This window comes from Sander vitreus, chromosome 16, assembly GCF_031162955.1.
Source record: "Sander vitreus isolate 19-12246 chromosome 16, sanVit1, whole genome shotgun sequence".
NCBI classification, from domain to species: Eukaryota; Metazoa; Chordata; class Actinopteri; order Perciformes; family Percidae; genus Sander; species Sander vitreus.
The window spans coordinates 6,982,069-7,008,272 of NC_135870.1; the positions used below are offsets into that span (position 1 = coordinate 6,982,069).

General features: G+C 39.4%; 2 protein-coding genes across 6 annotated transcripts; one reads left to right on the forward strand and one right to left on the reverse strand.

Annotated features, from left to right (window-relative positions):
• Positions 1-1,215: 1,215 nt before the first annotated feature.
• dab2 (DAB adaptor protein 2) lies at positions 1,216-10,794 on the reverse strand. 5 transcript variants are annotated; one of them, XM_078271985.1, is made up of 15 exons: positions 10,488-10,794; positions 7,271-7,545; positions 7,003-7,142; positions 6,155-6,253; positions 5,921-6,052; positions 5,719-5,802; positions 5,397-5,423; positions 5,262-5,312; positions 5,089-5,151; positions 3,572-4,195; positions 2,873-3,002; positions 2,113-2,769; positions 1,824-2,023; positions 1,641-1,730; positions 1,216-1,548 (listed from the first exon to the last, which is right to left on the reverse strand). In XM_078271985.1, exons 2-14 carry the CDS (start codon positions 7,410-7,412, stop codon positions 1,659-1,661), a joined length of 2,421 nt encoding a protein of 806 aa, XP_078128111.1. In that variant the 5' UTR covers positions 7,413-7,545; positions 10,488-10,794; the 3' UTR covers positions 1,216-1,548; positions 1,641-1,658. The 5 variants fall into 5 exon arrangements, with proteins under 5 accessions (XP_078128111.1, XP_078128109.1, XP_078128108.1 ...); XM_078271983.1 differs by having other exon boundaries at positions 1,637-1,733; positions 10,488-10,766; XM_078271982.1 differs by having other exon boundaries at positions 1,641-1,733; positions 10,488-10,759.
• An 8,076-nt stretch (positions 10,795-18,870) lies between these two features.
• On the forward strand, positions 18,871-25,874 carry c9 (complement component 9). Its single transcript, XM_078271498.1, has 12 exons — positions 18,871-18,944; positions 19,025-19,115; positions 20,017-20,167; positions 20,899-21,040; positions 22,043-22,181; positions 22,388-22,530; positions 22,675-22,753; positions 22,910-23,150; positions 23,264-23,383; positions 24,508-24,683; positions 25,335-25,569; positions 25,683-25,874. Exons 1-12 carry the CDS (start codon positions 18,871-18,873, stop codon positions 25,838-25,840), a joined length of 1,749 nt encoding a protein of 582 aa, XP_078127624.1. The 3' UTR covers positions 25,841-25,874.
• The last annotated feature ends 330 nt before the right edge of the window (positions 25,875-26,204 follow it).

The window sequence follows — 26,204 nt, forward strand, 5'->3', positions numbered from 1 at the left end:
ACACTCAATTAAAAGTAAAAACATTAATAATTTGACTTAAGTAGAAGAACTACAGGAGCATTAGCAATAAAATGTACTTCAAATGCTAAATAATAATATATATATATATATATATATATATATATATATATATATATATATATATATATATATATATATAATTAACAATACCGATAAATCAAGACAAGCAGAATTTTGTGTTGTGACGTTGTAGCTGATCAAGGTGAAGCTAAATTGGATTACTTGATATGCCAATAGGTTTTATTGATAACAATCAATCACATTTTATAAGCTGATCATATGTTTTTTATGTAAGATAAAGTAACGTCAGTTTGACATGTAATTGTATTGTACAATTGTATGCAAGTACTTGTACTAATTCTTTTTTTTGTTTGTTCATTATTTCCTGTGGTTTTTCCAATTATTTTTATTTCCTTAGTTAAACATAATCATCATGTCACGTCACGTCTGTTTTTTGTGTGGGATTGTAGGCCCTATATAATGACCAGTGGTAGAATGTAGGCTAAGTGAGTGCATTTTACTCAAGTAAGCTACTATTAAAGTACTGCAATTCTTTTTAAACTTTTATTTGGGTTTTCCCATTTTATGCTAATTTATACCAATACTTTGCTTCAGTTATGTACTGTACAATGTATTGTACTTTTTGCTCCATAGATTTTAAAGTCGTAAATACAATATCAATGATGAGCTTATATAGCTTATATGATGAATTGTTACACATGAAACTAGTAATATCAAGTATTTCAAATTAGCTCCACTTTAACAATTTATGAAAGTGATTAGTGTTTGCACATTAATCACTTATCCAGTCATCAACTGCATTATTATTACTTTTGATACAGTTTTCTGATAATACTTAATATATTTTACTTAATAGTTTGACTGCACAGCTTTTACTTGTAATAGAGATTTTTTCCACTGTGGTACTATATCTAAAGATCTGATACTTCTTCCTTTTTTGAGTCTATATACTCCATTAGGTGGCTATTTAAAATCTTGTACTTACCTTACATACATAATATATATATATATATATATATATATATATAGTTTAATGATATGGAACTTTAGTAATCATAGACATAGCCCATATAAATATCTATCATCTACTGTATATCTGTTTGATTGTTGAACCTCCTGCACACTGATGATTCACTAACTCAGTCTGAAGAAGGCAATGGACTTGTCAACACCTTGCAGCGTTATGACTGAATTACTTTATTTCTTTAACACAGACAGTATCAGCAGTGAACCTCTTTGGAGATTCCTTCTCTCACACACCACATTTCCTTCTTCAGCAGATCAGGACATAACATTTACTTCTTAGATCAGTGGTCTTTAGAAATAAGGGAACTACTGATTGGATAGAAAAAAAACAGCATCAGAGGTGGAGGTGTAAAAAGGGTGGGTCAGGGACAAGAGTTAGAAAAGTTCATCATTTCATCATTTGGATTGTCTTGCGCACGTTGTAGCAGCTTGTCCCAAAGATGTTATTTGATGTGAAGATCTCCATTTGCTCCATTTCAACTGTGAGGGCAGAATAATAATAATAATTATAGTTAGCCTGTTTAGAAGAAGTCAGTAAAGTCATAAACAAACATGAACACATACTTACTTACTTATGGACAAAGTTATGGTCAAGCAAAAGGATTTCCAAAAGGATCCCCAAAAGCAGCGGCTGAACCAGAAGTCTGACCAACAGCAGCAGTCTGCTATAAGATTGAGAAAAAAAGCCACAGATTACAAATGATTACTGTGACACTAGATATGGTGTAAATATGCGTCTGTGTGAATGTCTGTACCATGGCTACAGGTGGCACTCCGAAAAGACTGGAATCTGGGGCTCCAAATGCTTTATCAAACATGTCCTGATTGGGGCCTTGTCTTTGGACCGGTGCCAAATTGTTTGCCATGGGAGCAGAAGAGAAGGCGGCATCGAGGAGGCCAGGGTTAAAGCATGGAGCTGGGGCTGCAGCTAGAGCAGGAGCTGGTTTAGTAACATCTAAACAGGCACATTAAGACAGAGGACACAGTTAGCAGCAAATCTCACAGTCACATACACGTCAACTTGCATAATTGTGGTTGGTTTACCATTAACACCTGCTGACATTTGATTGATATCAAAGTCATCATGATCTGCATTATCCTGAGCCAGGCCCACTTTACTGGAAAAGTACTGATCAAATGCCCCGGCTTCATTGCTGTTGGGGGCTGGAGCAGAGTTGGACACCAGCTCCCCTTTCCTCGCTGGGATGGCAGGGGGTTTGGCGATCTGGAAGTCCTTGAACATGTCCTTTCCAGTCTTCTTCTCTCTATCTCCAAGAGGGTCCAAAGCTGTGAAGGCACTGTTCTCCACCTTTGGAGGGGCCTCCTTAACAGGTGGTCTAGGAGGGGGGCGCGATGGACCTTGCTGGTCAACCATTCCAGGGAACTGGCCAGTCTGGAAAGGATTGGTCATGGCGGGCTGACCCCAACCTGGAGCACCAAGTGGACCAGCTGGTGGAGGCTGGCCCCAGTTGAGGTGGGGTGGGGATAAGGGTGCGGAACTGTAGTGAGAGGGCACCTGTTGGCCCCAGGCTGTGGGCGGTATGGGTAGGCCACCAAAGGCAGATGGCTGTGGGTAGGTGGGCCCAGGAGCGGGAGAGGTCACTCCTGACATGGGGAACATGGAAGGTGCAGCAACGGAAGCTCCCCACATGCCTGCAGCAGGGATACCTGTGCTGGCTGGAGGACCTAACTGAAGATTCCCTGAATATAAAGAAAAAGGAATATGAAAGTGGGAATGGAATGTAAAGCCTAAACAACATCGTAATATCTGGATAAGTCACAAAGTTCCCCTCCTGTGTATTACCCAGAGCAGCTATGGAAGAGGAAGTGGAGTTGGCAGATACACTGTTGAAAAGGTCCCCTGAGGCAGGTGACCCTTCAGAATGACCAGGAACAGCAAATAGCTCTGCTCCAAACAGGTCACTTGTTGTGGACTAGTCACAGAAAATAAAACAAAAATATGATATATACAATAAATATATATTAGTGTATTGTTGCACCTTTTGACATAAATGTATACATGATAACTCTATAAATAAACTACACAGTATTTAGAAATTATACCAACCTTTAACAATTTTTTTCCATAATTATGTAGCCAGACATACTTATTACAGTATTACATTAACACTGACAGATATTCATGCTTTGCCACTTACCAGTGCTTTCATCACTGAAGCATGGTGTTAGAAAATAGATTTAGAGCAGCGATGACAAAAGGTACAGTCGATTGTTCAGCCGCACAGTCAAAGTGCCATTTATGCAAGCTAGTTAGAGAAATATGTGACCAACAGTGCATGCATGAAGACAGAATGGATACAAACAACAGGCCATTAACCAAAAGCATCCTCTGACATATCCTGTCAGACACCAGTGCAAAACCCATACGCTCAGAAAGGGAGATGTTAGCAACCTAATTATACTCTGGGAAATGTGCATTAAACCCATTTTTAGGCATCACGCATGCAACTCTACTATGATTTATCTAGCAATGGATTTTCACCTTTGCGCTCCTTCGACCTCGTCCAGACTTAGAGCTCTGCGGAGGCGGGCTTATGACAACTGAATCCTTGCTATGAGTCACTGGGGGTTGCGGGTGATGAGTAATGCCATTAGAGACAGGGGCAGTTTTCAAAGACGAGTCAAAAAATGGGTTTTTGGTTGAGAGAACTGTTCCAGATTCATTCCCGTCCATCATGGTAATTGGGTTGCCCCGAGTTATTTTGCCCCCTAGTGGCCACTGTCCGTTACTGAGAGCGAGGATCATGGTCTTACTGGATAAGTCATTTATCTGCTGACTGAGGTGTTCAGAGTCTCCATTCAAACCACCGTTAATAATTGTCTTACAAGTGTTGCCAGCAGTGCTGTTTTGGTGATTAGTGGTGCTGAGGGAGATCTGTGAATTATCGGGTTCCGACCAAGTGGGTGATTTAGAAAGGGGGTCGTCTCTGAAAGGGTCACTGTCTGGGGTTGGAAAGTAGCCAAATGTTGAGGAAAAAGGATTCTCTGTCTGGGGAGATGCCCTACGGTCAGGGGCACAGGAAGTTACAAAGGAGGTTCCCTTTATGCAATTCTGATTGCTGTCAACTTCAGCAGAAAAGTCCAGCAAGAGAATATCATTAGGTGCCTGGTTAACATGAGAGGGACAGTGGGAGAGAAAAAAAAGAAAGATTTATGAATCAGTTCTGCAGAAGGAGACAAACACGTGTTAACAAAATGAAAAATGAATCACATGGTGTGAAAAGACAATTTAAAGCTGCCACCTGTAGAATATTTACCTAAAAATCAATGTCATATTAAACTTTATGGTGAAGCAAAGTCTACAGTCCATATTCCAACTTGAAAAATGAAGTTGTTTCTTACTTGCCTTGGACAGCAGCAAGGCACATAACTATGCATTAGTCAGCACTAACTCGTTGACCTGAAACTCAGCTAGTGAACTGGCCCAGCAACAGTGTTGTAAAACACTACCAGTATAACACTCCAGGTGTCCCCAAAGCCAATGTAAATGTCTCTTTTATAGAGTCTACTTGTAGCAGCTTTAAAGGTTTGATGAACAACAATGAGATTGGTATACAAGAAGCTCAAACTCAATTCTTAAAAAGATCCTTTGAAGTCAAAAACTTTTAATTTATAAAAAAAATCAAATCTGATACACAATAATTGAACACAAAAATGGTGGCCTTTTTAGAATTGAGTTCACACATTGAATGCTGAGATGATTTTTTCCCCCCTTCTAAATCACATATTAGAAACATGTTTGACAAGATGCAGCATGTAGCAAATTATATTGTTTGATAATGAATTCATCATTATTACTATTTCCCGGTTTTCAAAAAACCGTACCAGTAAAAGAAAGGTTTGGAGAAGTCTTCAACAGTCTATTAACAGTAATTAAGATGCATATAAAGTATGCATTATACGTATAATACTGTAAAATACCCAGCTACACTTCATTGACTAAGTTCAATTCCATGATGTTGCCCCGATAGAGGGAACATTTCATGGCACCACACTTACATTTGGAGCCTGGATGTCTGGAGGGGTCGACATGGCTCCAAACAGGTCAAGCTGCTCCACTGGCTGGATGTCAAAGAGAAATAGAAACATACTGTATTTATCCAGCTACTATAAATTAGTGGTATGTTATTTTACTGTTAAGCTGCACAACACAACAGAGCAGAAACACTTACTTGAGCAGTTTTCACTTCACCGTCCATACCTAGCGAGGCACCACCTCCATTCTGGAAACAAGGTAGAAAAGCAAAAGGTTATGGACGGAGTTAGAGAAGCTGTTGGATGTAAACAAGCGCTTCCAAGTTGCTTACCTCAACTACAGTGCTGCCACTTTCCCCCTGCAAACAGAGGTAGACTGTTAATGACTATACTTATTTTCTTAATTCAATGAGGCATGTGTCATTTCGCATCATTTCAATGGAATGTCTAAAGATGTGATTTATTGAAAGAACACAAAGAGGCAGTGTTGACATTCCAGAGGTGCGTACAGTATATACCCTGTCAGCCCTGCCAGATGACCACACCAAAATGCTTTTCTTTCAGAAAGAAAATGTTCACACTGTCCAACTTTTGAAAGAAAAATTAAAAAAATACTTTTTCCAGTTTAAAGTCAACTCGTTCTGAAGCAGTTACCTTCTGTGAGGCCTCTGCCTCTTTCTTCTTCAGGTTGAAGATGACCTGGAAGAGGTCTTTCAGATCAATGACCAGGGGCTCTGCCTGTATGGTGACAGAGAGACACTGCCATTGTTGCCCATTTGTCTTTGTTGTTCATGCGTTTTTTTGTTGGCAAGCACCGATGTGTGAGTTTGCGTGTCTGTTTATGTGGGAGGGTTACCTGTTGTGCAGTCTTTATGGCGAAGAACTGATGCTGCCCTTCTGCTCCGCACACATATCCAAACGCCCTGTTGTCTGTTACATCTCTGGCGATGAAGGAGATCTTATTCACCACATGCTCATGTTCAATCACCTGAGTCATAAGGACAAAAGCTTTATTAGCGAGCCAAACCAAATCGAATGAACCGTATACTGTGTGACATGACAGTAATGGAAAGAAAATGGCAGAACTCACTCCCGATTTCTCATCAATGATCTTGATTCCCGACATGGAAATGTTGAGCCAGATCCTCTGTTTGTGTTTGCCTTGGGTCCGAGCAGCTACTGCCATACCCTGGTGGCACATAAATAATACATACCATTATGGTTTTCTATCTCTTGTAATGGAGCTGCTCGATTATGGAAAAAAATCATAATCACGATTATTTTGGTCAATATTTAAATCACGATTATTTAACACAATTCCTCATTGACTTTTGGAAAGATGTCACATTTATTGAAGTTAACAAACAGTGGAACAGTTAGACAAATTAACAGTGAAAACACCTTGAACTGGAACATTTCCTTTCATACTTTTCATTGATCTTTTTCATCATCATTAGGAGCCGAAATCATATTTTTTATTTTATTTTTTGTCCCTCTCTCTTTTCTCTTCTTTCTTAATTTGCCTTCTATCCTTCTTGCATTCTTTTTTATTAATGTAATATGATGATGTGTTGACCTGCCAAGGGACTACAGGTGAAAATTAGCGTTTTTGCTAACTCTGGCACATTTACATTTTGAGTGTAAACAAAAAATGTCAATTGATGTGCATTTTCCCTTTTAAATAAACAAATAAATAAAATAAAGTAACAGCGATTACATTTTTGATTAATTGCACTCCTATTTTGTGAGTAAGCACAACATTACTTGTGATTCAAAGCTAATATTTGTTACGTTTGTGCACACTGTCGCCCTCTGCAGTGCAAATGTGTCTATGACACCCACCACAGAGATGAATTATTAATTGAAAAATGCTAGCGATACCAGCTTTAAAATGAGTTTTAAAGACAGCAGGGCACAGTCAGGGGTCCTGTGCTGCACCTTAAGTTTCATCATGGAGTCCTGACACATCTTGTCTCCTCTGGCCTCTGGAACATCATCGATGCCAATCAGCTTGGCCTTGTACCTTACGCCATCCCCTTGAAACCTGCCCAGCAGGTACTCATCTGTCTTCTCTGGGACTGTAAAATAAAAAGGAATCAAGAACATTATGATTTCTACAAGATCAGACCCCAAAAGTGATATAGTCAATCCAATGTCTAAATCCCAGCATGATCATTATCATGTCATTGCGTCTTCCATCACTAACCTTTCTTCTTCTCTTTCTTGAAAGGGACCTTGGATGTGGCTGATGTAGGGGAGGTGGGAGGGGTGTTGGTCGAGGCTGTGGATGGGGATGCGATGCTGGGATCGGGAGGGACGGGCACGCTGTTCTCCACCTCTGCAGACATGTTGTGGAGTGAGTCTCACTGGACAAGTGGACAGTCGGGGGGGTAAGACAAGCGGCAGCTCCGTGTTCAGGGGTAGCAAGGTTAACCAAGCAGATGACTCTTAACACCCACACATGCTTTCCTTGGTATTTGCCTGGAGCAGAAGAAGTGAAGTGGTACCATGCATGTGGTGAGAGACAAAAAAGGAGATAAAAAAGGTCAATACTCTGTTGGTAAACTGCAAACAAAATATTGGACTGTAAATGTTTAAAGTGAGTGCTAAAAAGGTTTTGTACGTAGCTGCTGAAAAGATTTTTTGCACATCATAAAGAATCAAATATGTTAACAATCCACAGTAAACATTTACAACCACAGAAACACCCTTGAGACACAGAAGCATAGCAAGACATATGACCCATAACACATGATGGTTCCATAAGGACAAGAAGACACACACACACACACACACACACACACACACACACACACACACAGTTGTTTAGCCCTGTAAAGGAGTGAATTATCCTAAATATAAAGAAGGTCCTGCATACAGTCACCTCTTTACAAATATATTGTTCTCCTGCCATCGAACCAGATATTAATTTAGGGAGCTTTATTAAGGATGGATAATAAATAGGTACGTACCACTATAACTGCACAGATGGACAAAGAAAGACACATTTTGTAATTGTACTGTCACAGCATGTGATTTGTTGTCACACCCATTCAAATGCCATCAATAATCGACATCCTGTGCCAACTGTGGCTCAGAAGCAACATCATATGTATCTGCATTGACAATAACATCATCAATTTGCCTGCCAACACGCTGAACAGTAATGAATAGCACTTACTGTGCAGGAAACACAAGGCAATATCACATGAGGCAAAAACAACATCACAGTGGACAGTAGCGAAGCGGACGCCACAGCAGCCAAGATTCACCTACATCTCCTCAACCTTCAAACTTCTTTTACCACCATATAGTCACTCAATGAATCGAACGATCACAACAAAGTGGCAACAACAACAACAACAACAACAACCATTCAGACAAAAAAAGGCCATTAAGTACTCCTGCTCTGCACAACCATTGGAATACAACCAACACAAACATGGCTTTGCATGGGACATACATACCTTTCAGAAAGAGTACCAGAGGCTACACTGGCTGCACTAACAGTGTAAAGAGGCTGTGTATTGTAGGACAGACCAAAGGTTGAAAGTGGGCAAAGGTTGAGCAATTACCTGAGGTTAATCTTACGCTAGCAGAGCAAAAGATCTTGTGATGCCCAGCAAAGTAACTACAAACGGAAATTGCAGCCTTTTGGAAATGGAATGATCATTTACCCAGAGTGTTTTCAAGCGACATAAAAAACATACACTTAATATACTGACGATGTGGAATCAGTCAAAAATGATCCACAACAAGGACAACAATCCCCAAAAATCAAACTGAGTGATTATGCAAATTCATTAGTTTCCATTTGGCTCAGATCTGGAGTTGGTCCCTGGGCGCTATAAATGGCTGTCCACTGCTCCCTTGAGGGGTGGGTTAAATGCAGTGAATGAATTTCGTTACATGTATGTGTATGTGATAATAAAGTACCATTACCTTTAAGACAGTAAGAAGGTACTGTTTATGATGGAATCAATCAGGCAGGTCATTAGTTTGATCCATAAAGGAAATGAGAGCCATACAGGATGAGATAACAGATAGGAACTTTCAGGTCACTGAGTGTGTTCAAGGTTTGTGTTACCTATCTATGAATCACATCACTTCGACCATAACAGAGACTGACACATGTAGCCTATACAGAGATTCTATTTACACAACAGCTATTCAAAATAGAAGGGGCAAAGTTGGATTTTCAATTGAGTATTTTTTTCTTATTCAAGAAATGATTTTTTTAATTGCTGTTGGAATGAGGGTTGAACCACAAGAGCTACTGTACTGTGCAGCTGTAAAACAATAAAAACATCCTTTCATCCACCAGTACCAGTTTTGAAGTCAAAAACAAGCAGGGTGAGTACTAAGCCCTTGTATGTTTGGTTCGTCATGATGACATTTAAACTCCTGCAACTGCACAGAGACACACATTCTGTTTTTGTTGCTGTGCGAAGAAGTGTAGAAAAACCAGACATAAGCCTAAACACTTTTCACAATCATGAGTGTGACACATGATTTTCCAGTAAACGGTGGTGTCAGAGTCACACTAGTTGGAGGACAGGCTAATAAAAAAAGACTGAAATGTCAGCAGTTCATTGCAGATTTGAGATAAAGGATTACATTTTAACAACTTACTCAAAAGGAAGTCACTACTACCAGATGAAGGATGAGAAGAAGAGCTTTTCACAGCATCCACCAGTGTCACGGCACAAATAACACTTAACCACAGAGCACAATTACATTCATATTTGTCAGCAGAATAACTGCAGCACAAGGGCAGAAATGTCACAATCCTGGGCCATCAGGAAACGTAAACTAGTGCACATCTGGAGGAAATCAGGGAATGACTCAGTCTGCAAGTGAATGAGATGGTGAAATACCATAGGCCCACTATGAACACAAAGGCCATGCAAACACTTTCATACTAAATGAAAAATGTTTTGCACTAAAACTAGGATAGGTATATGGATAGGAGATGCAACTTAAAAACATACTGCATCATATATTTTCTCAAGATAAAAAAAACAAACAAAACAAAAACATGTTTGTTAACATGGTTGCAGCTAGAAGAGTGTGTTCTGGAAAGAAAACTTAGGGGGTGAAAAGTGATTTATATTGTTTGTTATCCCAACAGTTGAGACAGGAAAGGAAATGAGTAGCCTACATATGAAAACATGGAGTGAAGTTTTACCTCCCACAGAGATGTGTCGGAAGGTACAGTTACTGAAATCCAATAGATTTGTAGGTTTGTTTTAGACTGAAGAGCAACTCCCACAAACCTAAAACTCATTTTTATTGTGGCTTTTATGGGCGAACTCAAATACCAGCATTTTTGTAGCTCTACTTTAAAAAAAGACTACCTGTAATCCTTTGGTGGATCCTTAATTAATGCATGGATGGAAAATGTTACCAACACAGGGACCTACCTGTTTGAAAGCGCGCAGTAAGATGTTGAAATCCTGCTTTCGAAACAGTGATTTTTGTTCCCGTGATGCCTCCGCGGCTTCGGCACAAAATGAGTAAAACCAAACACAGCTTTCGGAAAACGAGCAGCAGTCAGATGTTTTCCGCTAACTGTCGTGGACAGAAAGGAGAGACTGCTGCAAACTCCCAGTTTAACCCTTTACTGACTGACAGATTCCAACTGGAAGAGGGGCGGTCTCTTCACGTTTAAGAGAATATCACCATCGGTCATGTAGCCTAACACTTCACAGTAAGTGGGTCATGAAAAATGTGTCATAAAAAAAATAGATCTGATTCATTTGCTTTAAAAAAAAAGCCTGCCTGTTTTCATCCCCACTTCAACCTCTGCTTTAATGTAACATTAATCATAAAATATAACGCTATTGAACCAGTGAAATGGGATCCAGCCAGTTCCTTCATTTGTGCATTAAAAATAAGATGTGGGGGGTGGGGGTAATGTTAGGTGCATGCCTGGGGGGGAGGGTGTTTTAAACTCAATGGGTCTGACGACAGTAGTTTGGATGTTTCACATTAAAGGTGCAGTAGGTAAGCCTTATAAAACTAACTTTCTGTCATATTTGCTGAAACTGACCCTATGATCCAGTAGAACTACATGAAGCAGGTCATTTAAAAAAAAAACATCTGGCTTCTCTGGCACCATCTACAGCCTGTAGTGTGATTTGCAAAATTCACTGCTCTCTATTCAGATGCACCAATCAGGGCCGGGGGTGGGGGGGGGTGGTGTCTAACTGCGTGCCAATCACTGCTCATGCACATGCATTCATTCTCCCTTGTGGGGGGAGGGGCTTAGGAGACCATTTTGGGCTTTAGCGGAAGGGGGGGAGGGACTGAGAAGTTGTCGATGTTCAAATATTTTGGCTAAGTCCTGGATCTTGGCAATCCTACCTACGGCACCTTTAAGTATTAAAACAAAAAAGTGTAAAACTTGTTTCAATGTGGACATGCTAACTGTTACACATCGTTATGACGATTCCCTACCTGTGTGTCCTAAATGCTGAATCTGGGTCCATTGCTGCCTAATTTATATTCATCTAGTCCGTATGTGTACACCAATCAAAAGAATCAAAAGGGTTTTTCATAAGAATGAATCAAAGTTCTGAATAACGTCTATGGAGTCCATTGCTCACTGTCGGCGAACTTGTTCACCGAACTTGTTCCGACTCCTCTTCCTGCACCCGGTTACTTGGTACGCTTGTTTTCCTCGCTACACAATGAAAGTATCCCCACCTTTTGCTGGTAAGTTTTCGGCCTGGGAAAGCCCCCCTACATCCAGCATGCGCTCCCAGTGTGGAACGTCAACGGGCTGCGTCATGTGTCATGCATGCGTTTTGTGAGAACAAAGATGATCAGTAATGTTTGAATGAATGTCAAAGGATTTTATAGTCATCTAAATGCTTTAGTAATGTTTCACAGAAGTAATCGAAAGCATTTAGCACAATTTGTTCACTTGGAGAGATTTTGGAGGGACACCAGTGACAACACATGTGCTGCGTTCCAGGCAACCTGTAACCCGTGTTTTCACATCCCTCTACCTGTGCAAGTGCCCTGGAACAGCAGTGAAACCCGTAACTTACTAGCCGTGAACTCGTACCAGATCGTTGTACTCCCAGTTACAGTTTTTGACGTCACACGCACATGTTGATGCTGTACAGACGCCTTTGATTAACGGTGAGAAATAGAAATAAATAGGCAACATAAAGTAATTCCGCACATTGTAATCAAAACAATACACATACGATTGTGTACTACTACAGGTTATGTTTATTAAATGAAGCCCAAAATACGTCGCCGACTAGAAATCGCTAGTATGAGCTAGCGCTAGTATGAGCTAGCGCTAGCTAACGTCAACATTAGGTAGCCGCTAGCAAACGCTAGCTAGAAGGTTTGTCGTGACTTTGCCTGGAATGCTACCAAGTCGTGAGTCGTGACTTAAAGTCATAATTTACGGACTAAAAATTGTGTCTGGAACACAACAACAGGCCTACAGAAAACTCCCTAGCTCCAATAAGGTTAGGCCTCAGGTCTGAAACTGTATACAGGTGTTGACAAGATGTAGATGATAGGGTTCACATAGTGTGGCATAAGCATGTCTTAGATATTGTAATTAGAAAATTATTTATTATAGACGAGGACCAAAAACCGTTCTGAACCATGTGTGAACTGATGTAGTGTTTTAATCACATGCTAAGTAATCACAATGTCAGAAACTAGAAGAATTTATGATTCAAATGCAGCCTTGTCTATGCATTTTGGCCTTGCAGTTCTTTTGTTATAAGCTTTTCCATTTGGGTATAACAAATAGGTAAATAGAAAAAAGGTGCATATTACTTTAAGTAATGTCTAAAAATAGGCAATTAGCTATTTTATTTTAAATTGTTATATTCAATACAGCATATCTTTCAGTATGACTCTTGTGTAAGGGGGCAGAATGGCTAGAAAATGGCAAATGCTGAAGATGAGATGAAGCAAGGATTCCTTGTTGCTCAACATTTGTGCTTGGTAACCAGAAACCCATTAATACATCCCACCTTTCCTCAACATGGTGGGTCTGGGTCCACAGTATTGGATGACTTTCAAATTAAAAAGCTCATTCATATCATCTAAACGTTATGTACACTGAGGAGTACATATTTTAAGTGTAGACGGAGCGAGGGGAACGAAGATTCCAAACCAGAGAGGAAAGCTCCACTGTTGCTAACACAGCACATTTTTTGAAAGACCAGGCACTACATTTCCTTTGCCATGCACTAGTGTTATTGCAATTACCATCAACCGATGGCTGAAAATGGGTTAGTATAAATGTCTATTTTGCTTTTTGATACCATGTAGTGATTCAGACGTGTAATGACCGTTTTTATATTTGCTGTTCTGAGCACTGAGTGCCAGTTATGATATTCCCAGGAAGAAAATCCTCAAGTCACACAGGAAATGTTTTGTTCCATGTTTGCAGAAGCATTAATAGATGTTTGTTTTGGATAATTAAGAGAAGAACCGGGGGCTTAGTTAAAGCAGGGACAGCCACAATGAAAAGGACAAAGAAGCTTCTTCAACAGAAAAACCAAAGAAATGGAAACAAATTATTGGGAAAGGAGATCGACCATCTGTATAGCTAACAACAGTATACATCAACAGTGAGATATGCACAAACATGAGAAGTGATGTCCATGTAGCTTTTTCCTGTAGAACGGTAGGTTTCACTTCTGTAAATGTGTGTTTTTCTAACTATAGAGAGCCATTACCTAACAATGAATCATAATTTAAATAGCAGACAACTTTTAAATGACTGATGGAAACCTAAACACCAGATGGACATCCCACAGCTGATACTGTGGTGTCTGTTTGACTGCAGTTTATTGAAAGCTCAGCTGGTGGCCTAACAACACTATTGGTTTTATGATAATGTTACTGTTAGCTTATTGATTAAACAACAAAAAATATTCCCTATATGCTGGTGAATTCTAATCCATTGGTGTGTATAGGAAGTGGTGTTGGAGCAGCATGAGAGCATCAGTATTCATTTTTACATTCATTAAGAAATCTCGTCATTTACTCTCAGGTCAGATACTTCCCCCCCCCCCACCTCCCAATGTTTCCTTTGGTGAGTTAGGAGATAAATAAAATGGCTTTATCAATGAAAGTGGTTCACCATGCCAAGCTGCCTACAAAAGAGTAAGAACATCTGCTCTTCTCACCTCAACCCAAGCAAAGTCAAATTAATAAATAAAATCAGATATTTTATAGGAAAACTAAAACTAAGAGTTATCCTGCTGCTTAGTTTTACATCTCATCGCAAATCTGACTTCATCTCATTCCCCGGAACAGGCTTTTGGAGATTTCACTTGCACGCATGAGCATGCATTTTCTAATTCATAGCAACTCTGCCAACTTTTACAAACCTGTTGGTGCTATAAAGACTGAAACCATCACACAGCCAACCATCCAGATGTAACAATCACATCTGCACCTATTACTTCAACCCAGATCCTACTCATATATATATATATAGTTCTGACACCCCAAAAACTTTCTGACGTTTAAGAGATGTACAGTACACTGTACATTGGTTGCGATCTGAGAATGACAGAGATAGGGACAAAGGAAGGACGTCCTTCCTGCCTTAGTATCCTGTGTTCTGCTGACAGCGGCTGGATTTTAGGAGATGCGCTCCTCAGAAGCCAGATAACTGACTAACTGAGAGTCTTTCGCCTTCAGTCACCAACCACTGGAATTATCTTTTTCATAACCTCTTATCATCATCAGACTTTTGTTCAGAATTGCAGAACCCCAGAATGATTGGCATGTATCTATACAGATGTTGCTGTGTCGCATCTGGCATATAACATTTGCAATTTATATTGTGCTTGGTTTAATTTTTCTGATATATATCAATGCAAGAATATTCATACACTGTACATAATCAAATCAGTTATAGCAAAAAATGTTTTCTCGTATACATTTCAAGGCCGTTAACCTTTAATCTTCAATGACGTGTCTCTCTGGTCCAGCATCACTGTCTGATGACGTTGGGTCAGAATGATGGTTCCTTGTTCTGCTGAATGTGTTTCATTGTCTGTGTGGTTTAGTGGCACACACAATGCAACTGCATACAGGACAACATGTTGCATGCTACTTACTCATGTACAACTCTCTGGTGATTCTGGTAGGAAAAGGAAAAGTATTGGAGACCATTTTCAAGAAAACAGATGGCACAAGTCAGCACATACACATTAGAGGATTTATTTATATGATAGAATGCTGACAGAGACAATCTAATGGGAAGTGTCCTTTCCTCCGTTCATTACAGGAAGGCCGCAATCCAAACATCCAACATTTAGGGCGTGAATCCTGGAACCAGCTGCCACCACAACCAGAACCTAAGATAGCCACTTATCTCCAGTCCATAATTGTGGTAGTCTTAGATTGTATCCTCTCTGTCCGACTTTGTTCTTTTAACTCCCAACTGCCTTCAATACTCTTGACCATTTCAGTCTAAAAAAATACAGCATAAAGCAGTAGGGCAATTCACAATGCAGGAAGCAACGTCATCGTATTCTGTCGCACAAGATGACAGACTCTATGTAGTGTGTAAATTACAGTAAAGCAGGGCACAAGTGTTTCCACACAGTTCCAACCACCAACCCCCTCCAAAAAACAGGAACCCTTTCTAGTCAGGAGAAATATTGGCCAAGCACATTACCTACCCTCTGGTTTCCTGAGAAAGCTGGGAGGAAACTGCCGAACGTCGTAAAAGTGGTGACCTCAGCACATATTTGCGCCTCTCCAGTGGGCCATGACCACATAGCCCCTAGACTACCCCGACCCTGCTTGCAGATACAGGGAAGAAACCAGGACAGGGCAGCCCCCTCATTGACTTTGGAGACATTAGGGAATAGTCCGAGTGTGTTTATTTAAGTCAGCAGAAAATACTTGTCAGCATGCTGAATACTCAATTTAACATCAGTTTTACTCTCTCAGATGGATCAAAGCCAATGATGTGTCACTGCCAAACCTGTGACCATGAATAATGGATGATAAGTCCACTTTTAAATCCACTACTGCTTTTATCTGTCTACACTGAGAAGTATTTTGTTTTCCCTTTTTTGTAATTTATTCACACTGCACTATACTTTTAAAGAACAAAGTACTGCAGACTCAGCAAAAGCCACTCAGATCCCATGACATATCATTAGGTCAATTAGGTCAACAGTTTAAAACTTCCCGTGCGTTGTGCAAGGCTTGTTTTAACATGTTTAAACATGAAAACAGTGTTTGACTTGTCAGAGAAAGAAATTTCTGCATTCGTATAAATTGTTATAGTATTTGTATTGGTGTGTCCCTTTGCCCTATGCATAAACAGTGTGTGAATGACATGGACACACAGCATGAAATGCTGCTGTTATCTGTTCGATGTTGCCATCTTGTGGACAAAGAGTTGCACTTCAGAACCTGTGCAGCAGGAATCCTATCAGTGCGCATAACAGCTTTCCAAACATCTTTGATGTTGGCAGTTGCAGTGGTTACGTGGTTACATTTTAAAAGTCTTGCCATTCAATTTATCAAACACAGATGGTGACCTATATGGACTGTCGGACGTCAGTCAAAAACTGACTCTTTCAATATTTGCTTGGCTTTGCTGGAAACTTGTCTGAGTGATTGCATAATCCTGGAAACTCAGAAATTGACAAATTGTCTCCAATTAGTAGTCCTAAAATAAAAATGAAAACTTAATAAATGACCCGTTGCCTTGTGCATGAACAGGGTGCATGCACTAAAAGAAGGCCAGACTTGACAAGCGTGTTTGTCAGCTTTTGTGTGCTGTCCCAAGTGTCTCCCTGCCTTTCACCCTAGTGTATGCTGGGATAGTTTCCAGCTTCCTGTGACTGTAAGGAGGACTGAATGGAAATGAATACTGAATGACAATACAGAAAATGAACAAATATAATAACCTAAAATATAATTTCTATTAACACATTTTTACAATATGTAGGCTACTGCCAAATATTGCAATGACCATGCTTCACTATTTGTTGAATACTACATTGTATTCCGAGTGACTAATTCAAATCATTTAAACTGCATTTATTCTTCATTAATACCTTCCAAATTATATCATTAACTGACTCAAACTAGATGTAATGCTAAATAAGATAATACGGTAAGATTTAGGTTGTTTGATTAGATAGTCATGTTTTTGCAATACGGGCTGGTAACTAGGAAGTACACTATCAAAACTGGTATTTGAAAAAAAAAATCTATAATCACAGCCAACAAGAAACATTAGTATATCACTGAGTTGAACCTGATTATTTCAGACACTCTGAAGAAGGCATTGTGCCGGAACACATCAGCGTTTATTTATTCTGATGTGAAGCCAATTAAGTGAAATGAGATTATTTTGTCTTAACATGGGAACTTGAGATGTGCTTCCTTTTCTTCAGAGATCTTTAACAGGGGGTCCAGGAACCCCTAGGGGGTCCTCAGAGTTACTGCAGGGGGGCCCACCAAATTTTTGTTAATGTTTTAAAAGTTTTGTCAATACTTAAAATGTCTTAACATGAATCCAACATATTATTTGCAAATATAAATCAGCCTATTTGTGAAAAAAAACAACAACACATTATTGATAGGCTTACTGGCCTATAGGTAAGGGACTCACTAAGGTAGCCGTCCACATCTACAGTTCATCCTAAGGATTCATTGTGCCAAATTTATGTTTACCATTAAAAGATGATTAATAAAACCATGCCAACAATTATTATTGTACTAGCTTAGTATTATTTGCACTAAAAAGGTATATAAGGTGTATAAAGGCTTTAGGCCGCCTTAGGCCCAGTTTATTATGCAACTTAATTGTATACAATATATGTAGAAGGGGGTCCCTGATCCGTCTTTCTTACAGTTAAGGGGTCCTTGGCTTAAAAAACTTTGAAGACCCCTGCTTTAAGAAACATAAACATTACAATATATGTTTACCATACGTATCTGTTATAGAGTCAAGCTGGAGTGTAAATGTTTTTTTACTTTTACTAGTTTCAACCATAAGCACTGTGGCAGAAAAGGTTCTTTCAGGTCCAATTCTGTGGCTGGTTCAGATGAGTTTTATCCACTGCGCAGTGAAGACAGAAGCTCACAACAAGCTGTAGAATTCTCTGACCAAAGTGAGATTTTAGCCAGAGTTTTATACACTGAGTTATAGGAAACACCTAACAAAAGGTGTGGAATGGGCTAAGCTAAGTCTATGAGAAGACACTTAACTCGTAAGTTTGTCTGAGTAGATTTACATAGACTCAACATATGTCTGTTTCATAAAGGAAAAAGGTGCTTTGATTAGTTAAGGTGGGACTCTCAATCACTCATAGAGATCAAAGTGAAATGGTTCAACACAAAACTAGAAAAAGGCGTTCACTTAATTACATCAGGATACACTGAATCAAATTAAAATAGTTTCAGCAAGGAGATAAAGGACAGGAAAGAAAGTAGGAGGATAACATAACTAATACTATTGGGTAATACATTTTCTTCTACAGCACTCAACTAAAAAACAGTTCACAGTTATATAACAGTATTGCACAGATGATGAGAAGAAATGAATCATCACTTTAAAAGATTATTATGTTTTTGTGTGATTATGATGTAACACTTTAAACTCTGGTTTTGGAGTTTACTGAGCACTAAATCAACATTGCTGCCCCTAAAAAAACAATCTATTGACTTCAAAGATGACAACGTGGTCCCTTTGCATAGACTAATCATTGACAGAGACATGGCTTAAAAGTTTCAATAGGGACAGACACACAACACCATTTGTCTCTTCAAAGGTTCATCATGAGGATTGAAGTCGCTCTCCAGCTGGGCTTCTGTGGCCTGTGTCTAACACTGGCGCTTGTTGGAGAAGGAATGTATGTATATTTTACACTAAGGATTACATAGTACTAAGGAAGGTACAAAGTTGCATCATCACTTAATATGTGCATTTTAGGGGAGTGGAACTTCCTGATCCGCCACCAGTAAATTGTGTTTGGAGCCGCTGGTCAGCGTGGAGTCCTTGTGATCCTTGCACGAAAACCAGAGTGAGTCCATTAAAACTGTAGTCAGTGAGAACTCAACTTTCAACTATCACAATACTGTACTAGCTAGCATGTGACAAACTGTACTGTACAAACTGTATGTACGTATTTTGACAAAATTGAGTTACTTCCTGGCATCTGCTATCCCAAAACATAGTATTTCCCAGACATTTTGTAATTTGGAGGGGAAACTATACAGGATTTGAATTTGAAAGATCTAGAAAACCGAGATAAAAACCAAAGTGACTGCACTCTGGCTTGTTACAGCAAGCTGTTGACGTAGCCTTTGCTAAAGCTAATTCAATTTAGGAGTTTTAGATAACGGAATCAATTACTGCGCTATTTCCTGTAATTAAAAAAATCTAAATTTTGATTCTCCAACAACTTAGAAAAAAAAAAATTATAACTAAATACAGCAATCACAAAATCTGATCTTAATGGAAAAAAGTAGCCCAACAACCGATTCTGCTAACCTAACTTTAAGCTCAGCAGAGTTTCAGTAACTGTCGTCTCTGCTGCCCCCAACACTAGTGGAAGTCGTGCTTTTTGATGTGGTTAAGCTACCTGTAAATCCCATATTTAAATGTATTTAATTAAAGATTATAACTCGCTTATTAGTTCAAATGGACAAGACGGCTGAAAAAGAACCAAGAAGCCATTTTGTTTGTAGATACTGAATTTTCCCTGTGCCCTTCAGATTGTCCAAACATAAAGTGAAGTATGAGTTTTATGTAGGCTACGTTCTGTGACATTCAGCTTAAAAAAAAAACATAAAATGAATTGTTTTCAAATCATATATCTGTTACACAGGGCCTTAAACTTCAAACCCTTGTTTCTCTGTCTTTGTTAAAAAAAAGTACACAGTAGATGCTTAACAAAGTGTGATGTTGTGTGTGATCCTCAGAGACGTTCGCGAAGTGCAGAAGTGTTCAGCCAGTTTGGTGGTGTGTCCTGCATGGGATCACTGGGGGACAGGGAGTTCTGTAGAACAGATGCTAGATGTGACCTACCGCCTCCTCCTGCATGCTCCGACTCAGAGTTCCAGTGCGAGTCAGGTACTTCAGTTTCTTTTAACCCTTTGAGTTGTCTTCCATTTGACCATGCACTGGTCGTCCTCCCGGGTCAAATGAACATCAACACCTTTTCTGACGTTTTTGTCTTTTTTTTCCCCAATGCTTTTGGTGGGGTTTTTTCAATGTTTTTGGTGCTTTTTTTTATGTCTAGCGCTTCTTTTCACTACCATGTACTGTATAAACACCACTAACACAGACTTATTACCACTAGTTTTACGCTTATTTTTGAAATTCATGGTCAATACACCTCATTAATAGGAAATTATACCTAATCCTTGAGTTAAAAAAGCAAAACATTATGAATTATTTTGACTAATATTAAAGGAAGGTTAATCACAGACTGGTATATGTCAACATTCAGTGAGGATACTGTTTCGAAACATTTAAAAAAGAATTTCAAATGCAAAAGAATTGAGTAAAACACCCAAAATGTAATGAAAGTGGAGATCCAATCTTTTGTTGTACTTGCGACGCATGTTATATGGAATCATCTGAGTTATTTTTTGGGTAATTACAATTAGGTATAGTTAAAAAGAAACCCAGATTTCTGATATATATATACATTTTGAAAGCGGGTCAAATTTGACCCGCTTTCAAAATGGGTTAAGTCACCTACAAAAGGGTTAAGTCACCTACAAAAGGGTTAAGTCACCTACAGTACCTTTGTCTTCATTATATTTGGCTCTATCAGTTTAACCCCCATCTTTACACAGGTTCATGCATCAAGAAGAGATTAATGTGCAACGGGGACTACGACTGTGAGGATGGATCAGACGAGGACTGTGATCCTCTGCGTAAACCCTGTGGTCGGTTAGACCTGGATAGCAATGAGCAAGGCAGGACAGCAGGATATGGGTAAGAGTGAGTTATTAAAGAGCTAATTAAGTTGGGATCAAAGTGTCAATATACAGTAAAATGGAGGCTTTATCACAGTGGAGAGCACTTACATCAGGATAAGATAAGATTAGATAAAATAAGATAAGATAGACTTTATTAATCCCACACTGGGGAAATTCCTTTATTACAGCAGCTCAAAAGAAAAATTCACACACATCAGAATAACACCAATACACGTTAAATAGACATAGGAAACATATACAGAAAGTATTATAAGAAATAGAAAAAAATTAAATTAGTAATTAATTAGTAATAATAGTAATAATACAAACGTATTTACACTATAAACACCCATATATTTACTTATACAGTATATATACACAGATATACAGACGAGTAATGTGCGGATGAATAGAAGTGACATATTGCACAGTAGGAGGTGACACAGAGTAATAAATAAATACATATGCATAGTGCAGAATATTGTCCAGTGATGGCTCATGTAGCAGAATCAGCTAGCAGTGCTACATTATAATGGAATATTGGCCCATTCACGGTGACCATACGGAACAAATACTAATCAAAGTAGTATTCAGAGGAGATACTTTCTTTATTTATCTGAATGTTGTTTATAACAATAAAAATGATCTGTTTTGTACTCTAATAATAGTTCCAAGAATAGTTTGACATTGTGAGAACTACGTTGGGTCACTCTCTTGCCGAGTTAGATGAGAACATCAATACCACTCTCTGCCTGAAGGTGAAAAATGAAGCTAGCTCCACGAGACAATTAACTTAGCTTAGCATAAAAAACTGTAAGCAGGTGCTGAAAATGTCTAAAAGGTTTTAAAAAAAAGTCTCCTATAAGGTTTTTCAAAATGTCAGACTATTCCTTCAAGTATAATTAATAGAACCTGTACATGGGTAGGAAACTCAAGTACTCCTCAAACTTTTGAATTTCAACTAAGTAGGCATAATACTGTATATAATGTAAAAGTGGCCACTGTGTCCATGCACCAGAATCAACATCTTGGGTCTAGATCCTCGAATGAACCCCTTCAACAATGATTACTTCAATGGAAGGTGTGATCGAGTGAGGAATCCAAACACTCAGACGTATGACAGGCTTCCCTGGAATGTTGGTGTGCTCAACTATGAGGTTAGCTAAAACAATTTCTCCAATTTTATCCTAAGGATGTATTAATGTGTGTGTGTGTGTGTGTGTGTGTGTGTGTGTGTGTGTGTGTGTGTGTGTGTGTGTGTGTGTGTGTGTGTGTGTGTGTAAAATGATGATGAATACAGTATGTCAGTGAGGGTCCTGAAAAGTCGGTCTTCCCTCAACACTCATGCTCCCTGTCTTTGCAGACTTTAGTGGAAGAAACCACCTCTAGAGAAATCTATGAAGACACAGACAGCCTCCTGAAGGAGATTCTGACGGAGATGACTAACAAACTTGATGTTGGACTTTCCTTCAAATTCACCCCAACTGAGAAGTCCATGTCACAGTCACTTGCACCTTCAACTTCAGATGCAACTGGACCTTCAACTTCAGATGCAACTGGACCTTCAACTTCAGATGCAACTGGACCTTCAACTTCAGATGCAACTGGACCTTCAACTTCAGATGCAACTGGACCTTCAACTTCAGCTGTATCTTCAACTTTGGGTTTAGAGGCTGATTTCCAAAAGAAAAACATCATTAGGGAGCTTTCAGAGTACACCAAAATTAAGGTAAATGTCAGCCAGCGACAAGTAATCCCATTGCAATTTATAAATAGTTCTTAACATACATAGCAACATTAACTAAACTAAAAAAACGTTGTGAAGCCAATCTCAGATAGATACATACCATATGCGTTTACTCATTCTTCTCTCCTGCACACTCAGAACAAGAGCTTTATGCGGGTGAAGGGCAAAGTACAACTGAGCACCTACAGGATGCGTTCCCGTGAGCTCAAAACAGCCGATGGGTTCTTGGCGCATGTCAAATCTTTGCCTTTGCAGTATGAGAAGGGTATTTATTTTGCCTTCCTGGAGGACTACGGAACTCACTACACCAAAAACGGGAACACTGGCGGCGAATATGAGTTGGTCTATGTTCTCAACCAGGACAGCATAAAAACAAAAAGTATGTGTCTCTTTTCAAACAAAGTGGTTCTGAAGTTCCTTTTCTCAATCTCAATGTTGCCTAAATTGTAAAGTATATAAGCCCTAATCCTCCATACTCCATGATTCTTGCAGAACTGACAGAGAGAACTGTTCAAGACTGCGTTAAAGTCGGCATCACAGCAGACTTCCAAAGCTTAGTTGATGGCCACGTGAAAAACGACAACTGTAAAGATGTAACAAATAAAAACCAAGGTGAGCTTTCCCTGTTTCACCTGATCACACTAATATGTAAAGGATATGTGCAGAGTTTTGAAGTCTAGTCTCATGCAGAAAATCATTCATTTACAAATAGAGAATACATTACAGATGCATTGTTGCATTTCAAGTGTTGCATGGTAACTTAGCCTACTTTGGATGTCTGGTGAGCTAAACCGGGTAACGTTATCACTGTCACTGTGTCACGAGCCAATTGCATTAAGAGATTGTTGTAGCAACCAACGTAATAATAACTTAGATTAATATAGCGAATTATATGAAACCCATGGACAAGAGAAAAGAAAATAGTAAGCGAACACAAACACGGATTAAAAGGAAAATGTCCGTGCTAAATGGTAGGGGGGCTTAATTTAATGTCGGCTACTGACATACAACTACGTCGCGCACTGTAAAGCTATTTATGAATGAAATAGACATATTTCATACCTGAGGGCCAATTCTAGGTCGGTTTTGAATCATTTACAATCCCGTAATTGTCTCCATCTGTTAAAAGCCCGACCGAGTGTGACTCACGTTATCGCCCGTCGTCTTTCCCTTTCCCTTTTAGCTTTTAGTTGTTCTTCGTTTAATTTCCTTCTTTCCTGTGATGGCCCTGCCCCAGTTTCAGCCATAACTACAACAGATAACTTCTAAAATAAAATAAAAATACAATTAGGCCTATATAAAGAAATCTCCTGCTTCCTATTACCTGGCATACGCTAACATAGGCTTTTCTGGTGTTACAAAGAAATCTGTGACCCTTCAGAATGTGTTACTGTAGCGCCGTCTACATGCCGCAAATCATTCTGTGACTTTGCGGGGAAAACCGAACCCGGGCAGACGCCTTACTAAAAACTATATAAAAATAGCGTTAGTCTCGTTTGCTGTTACAGGTCATTTAAGACCATTGTATGAAAAATGACATAGCTTTAGAAACATTAAAAAGTTTCATATATAGTCACTTTAAGTTAGACTTGCAAAAATCCGAACCCAACCACCAAAACCAAACATCTCTTTTCTTATGAGGACATTGTGCACTGATATTGTGATGTGTATGAGTAAGGTTTCAGTATGTATCAAATGTGGAAAGTCACCAAAGTTTCCCTCTGGTGCTTAAACAGATGATACTGACGGAAAAGCAGTGGTGGACAAGGTGCTGACATCAGTCAAAGGAGGTACTCTACAAAGTGCTGTTAGTATGAGGGCTCAACTGAATAAGGAAGGAGTGATGGACATTGCTACCTATCAGGAATGGGCGCGGAGCATCACTGAGGCCCCTGCGCTGCTCACCAGTGAGGTACCTATGATAGATTGGCAAAGTGAAGCTGTAAATACATCATTATAGGTGTCGTGTTTTTAACAATGCTAGTGGCATGGCATTGTCAGTCCACCACTTTGGTCCAGACCAAAATACCGCAACCACAATATAGATTTCCATGAAGTTTTGTACAGACATTCATGCTGTCCAGAGGATAAATCCTAATGACTTTAGTGATCCTCTGACTTTTCCCCTAGCGTCACCAAAAGGTCAAAGTTTTCACTTATGATGTGAATATCTCAACATCTACTCGATTAATTGGCACAAAATCCGTCAGATATTTACACCACTATGAGGTAGACATCTGATGTTTTTAGTGAAAATTCTCAACAGCTATTGGATGGATTTCTATGACATTTGGTACAGACATTCATCTAATGCGCCCAATAAAGATGGTAAACACGGTAAAAAGTATACCTCCTAAACATTAGCATTGTGAGCATGTTTGCATGCTGACATTAGCATTTAGCTCAGAGCACTGCTGCGCCTAAATACAGCCTCTCAGAGCCACTATAGCTGTAGACTCATGTCATAAGACATGAGGCAAAAGAAAGATGTGATAGGAATATGAGGTTTTCATATTCCGGCAAGTGAAATGGTGCACCTATTCTGATTTTTTTCTTCTGACAGCCAGAGCCCATCTATATGTTAATTCCATTGGATATGCCAGACGCTAACACCAGGATATCCAACCTGAAGCAGGCCACGACAGACTACGTGGCAGAGTATAACATCTGCAAGTGTAAGCCTTGTCAGAACGGAGGCACTCTTGCTCTCCTGGATGGGCAGTGTAAGTGCATGTGCTCTTTCCTGTATGAAGGCTTGGCCTGCCAGAATTACAAGGCTGATAAAACTAAAAACGCAGGTAAGAGTAAACAGATACATCAAAACATATAATATCCCAACATACCAACAAGGCCATTTATATCACCTTAGGTAATTTTCCTTTTGTTTGTTAATTTTGACAATGTTTTGCAGGTGTAAGACCGACAGTTATTCAGGAAGGTAACTGGTCATGCTGGTCCAGCTGGTCCAGCTGTAGCGGAGCGAAACATATCAGGACACGCAGCTGTAACACAGACGGGCTCCTTGGAGCTGTGTGCAGAGGAGACACCAGGAGTGAAGAACACTGCTAAACAGATTAATTACCATGTAACAAACAATCTCTCTCTCTCTCTCTCTCTCTCTCTCTCTCTACTCTCTGACACACACGCGCACACACACACATGCGCACACACACACACGCGCACACACACACACGCGCACACACACACACACACACACACACACACACACACACACACACACACACACACAAAATGTTCCAAAGATAAAAAAGCATTGAACATTTTTGTCTTTACATGCTTAGTTAGGAGAACAGAGCCATCTTGAGGTTGGTAATGGATAAAGCAGTTCATAAAATGATTTTATGTGTAGATTGATTTATTTTTTGTCTGAGCCCTCTAAGTTTTCATTTCAGCAACCTAATGTTGCTCTATT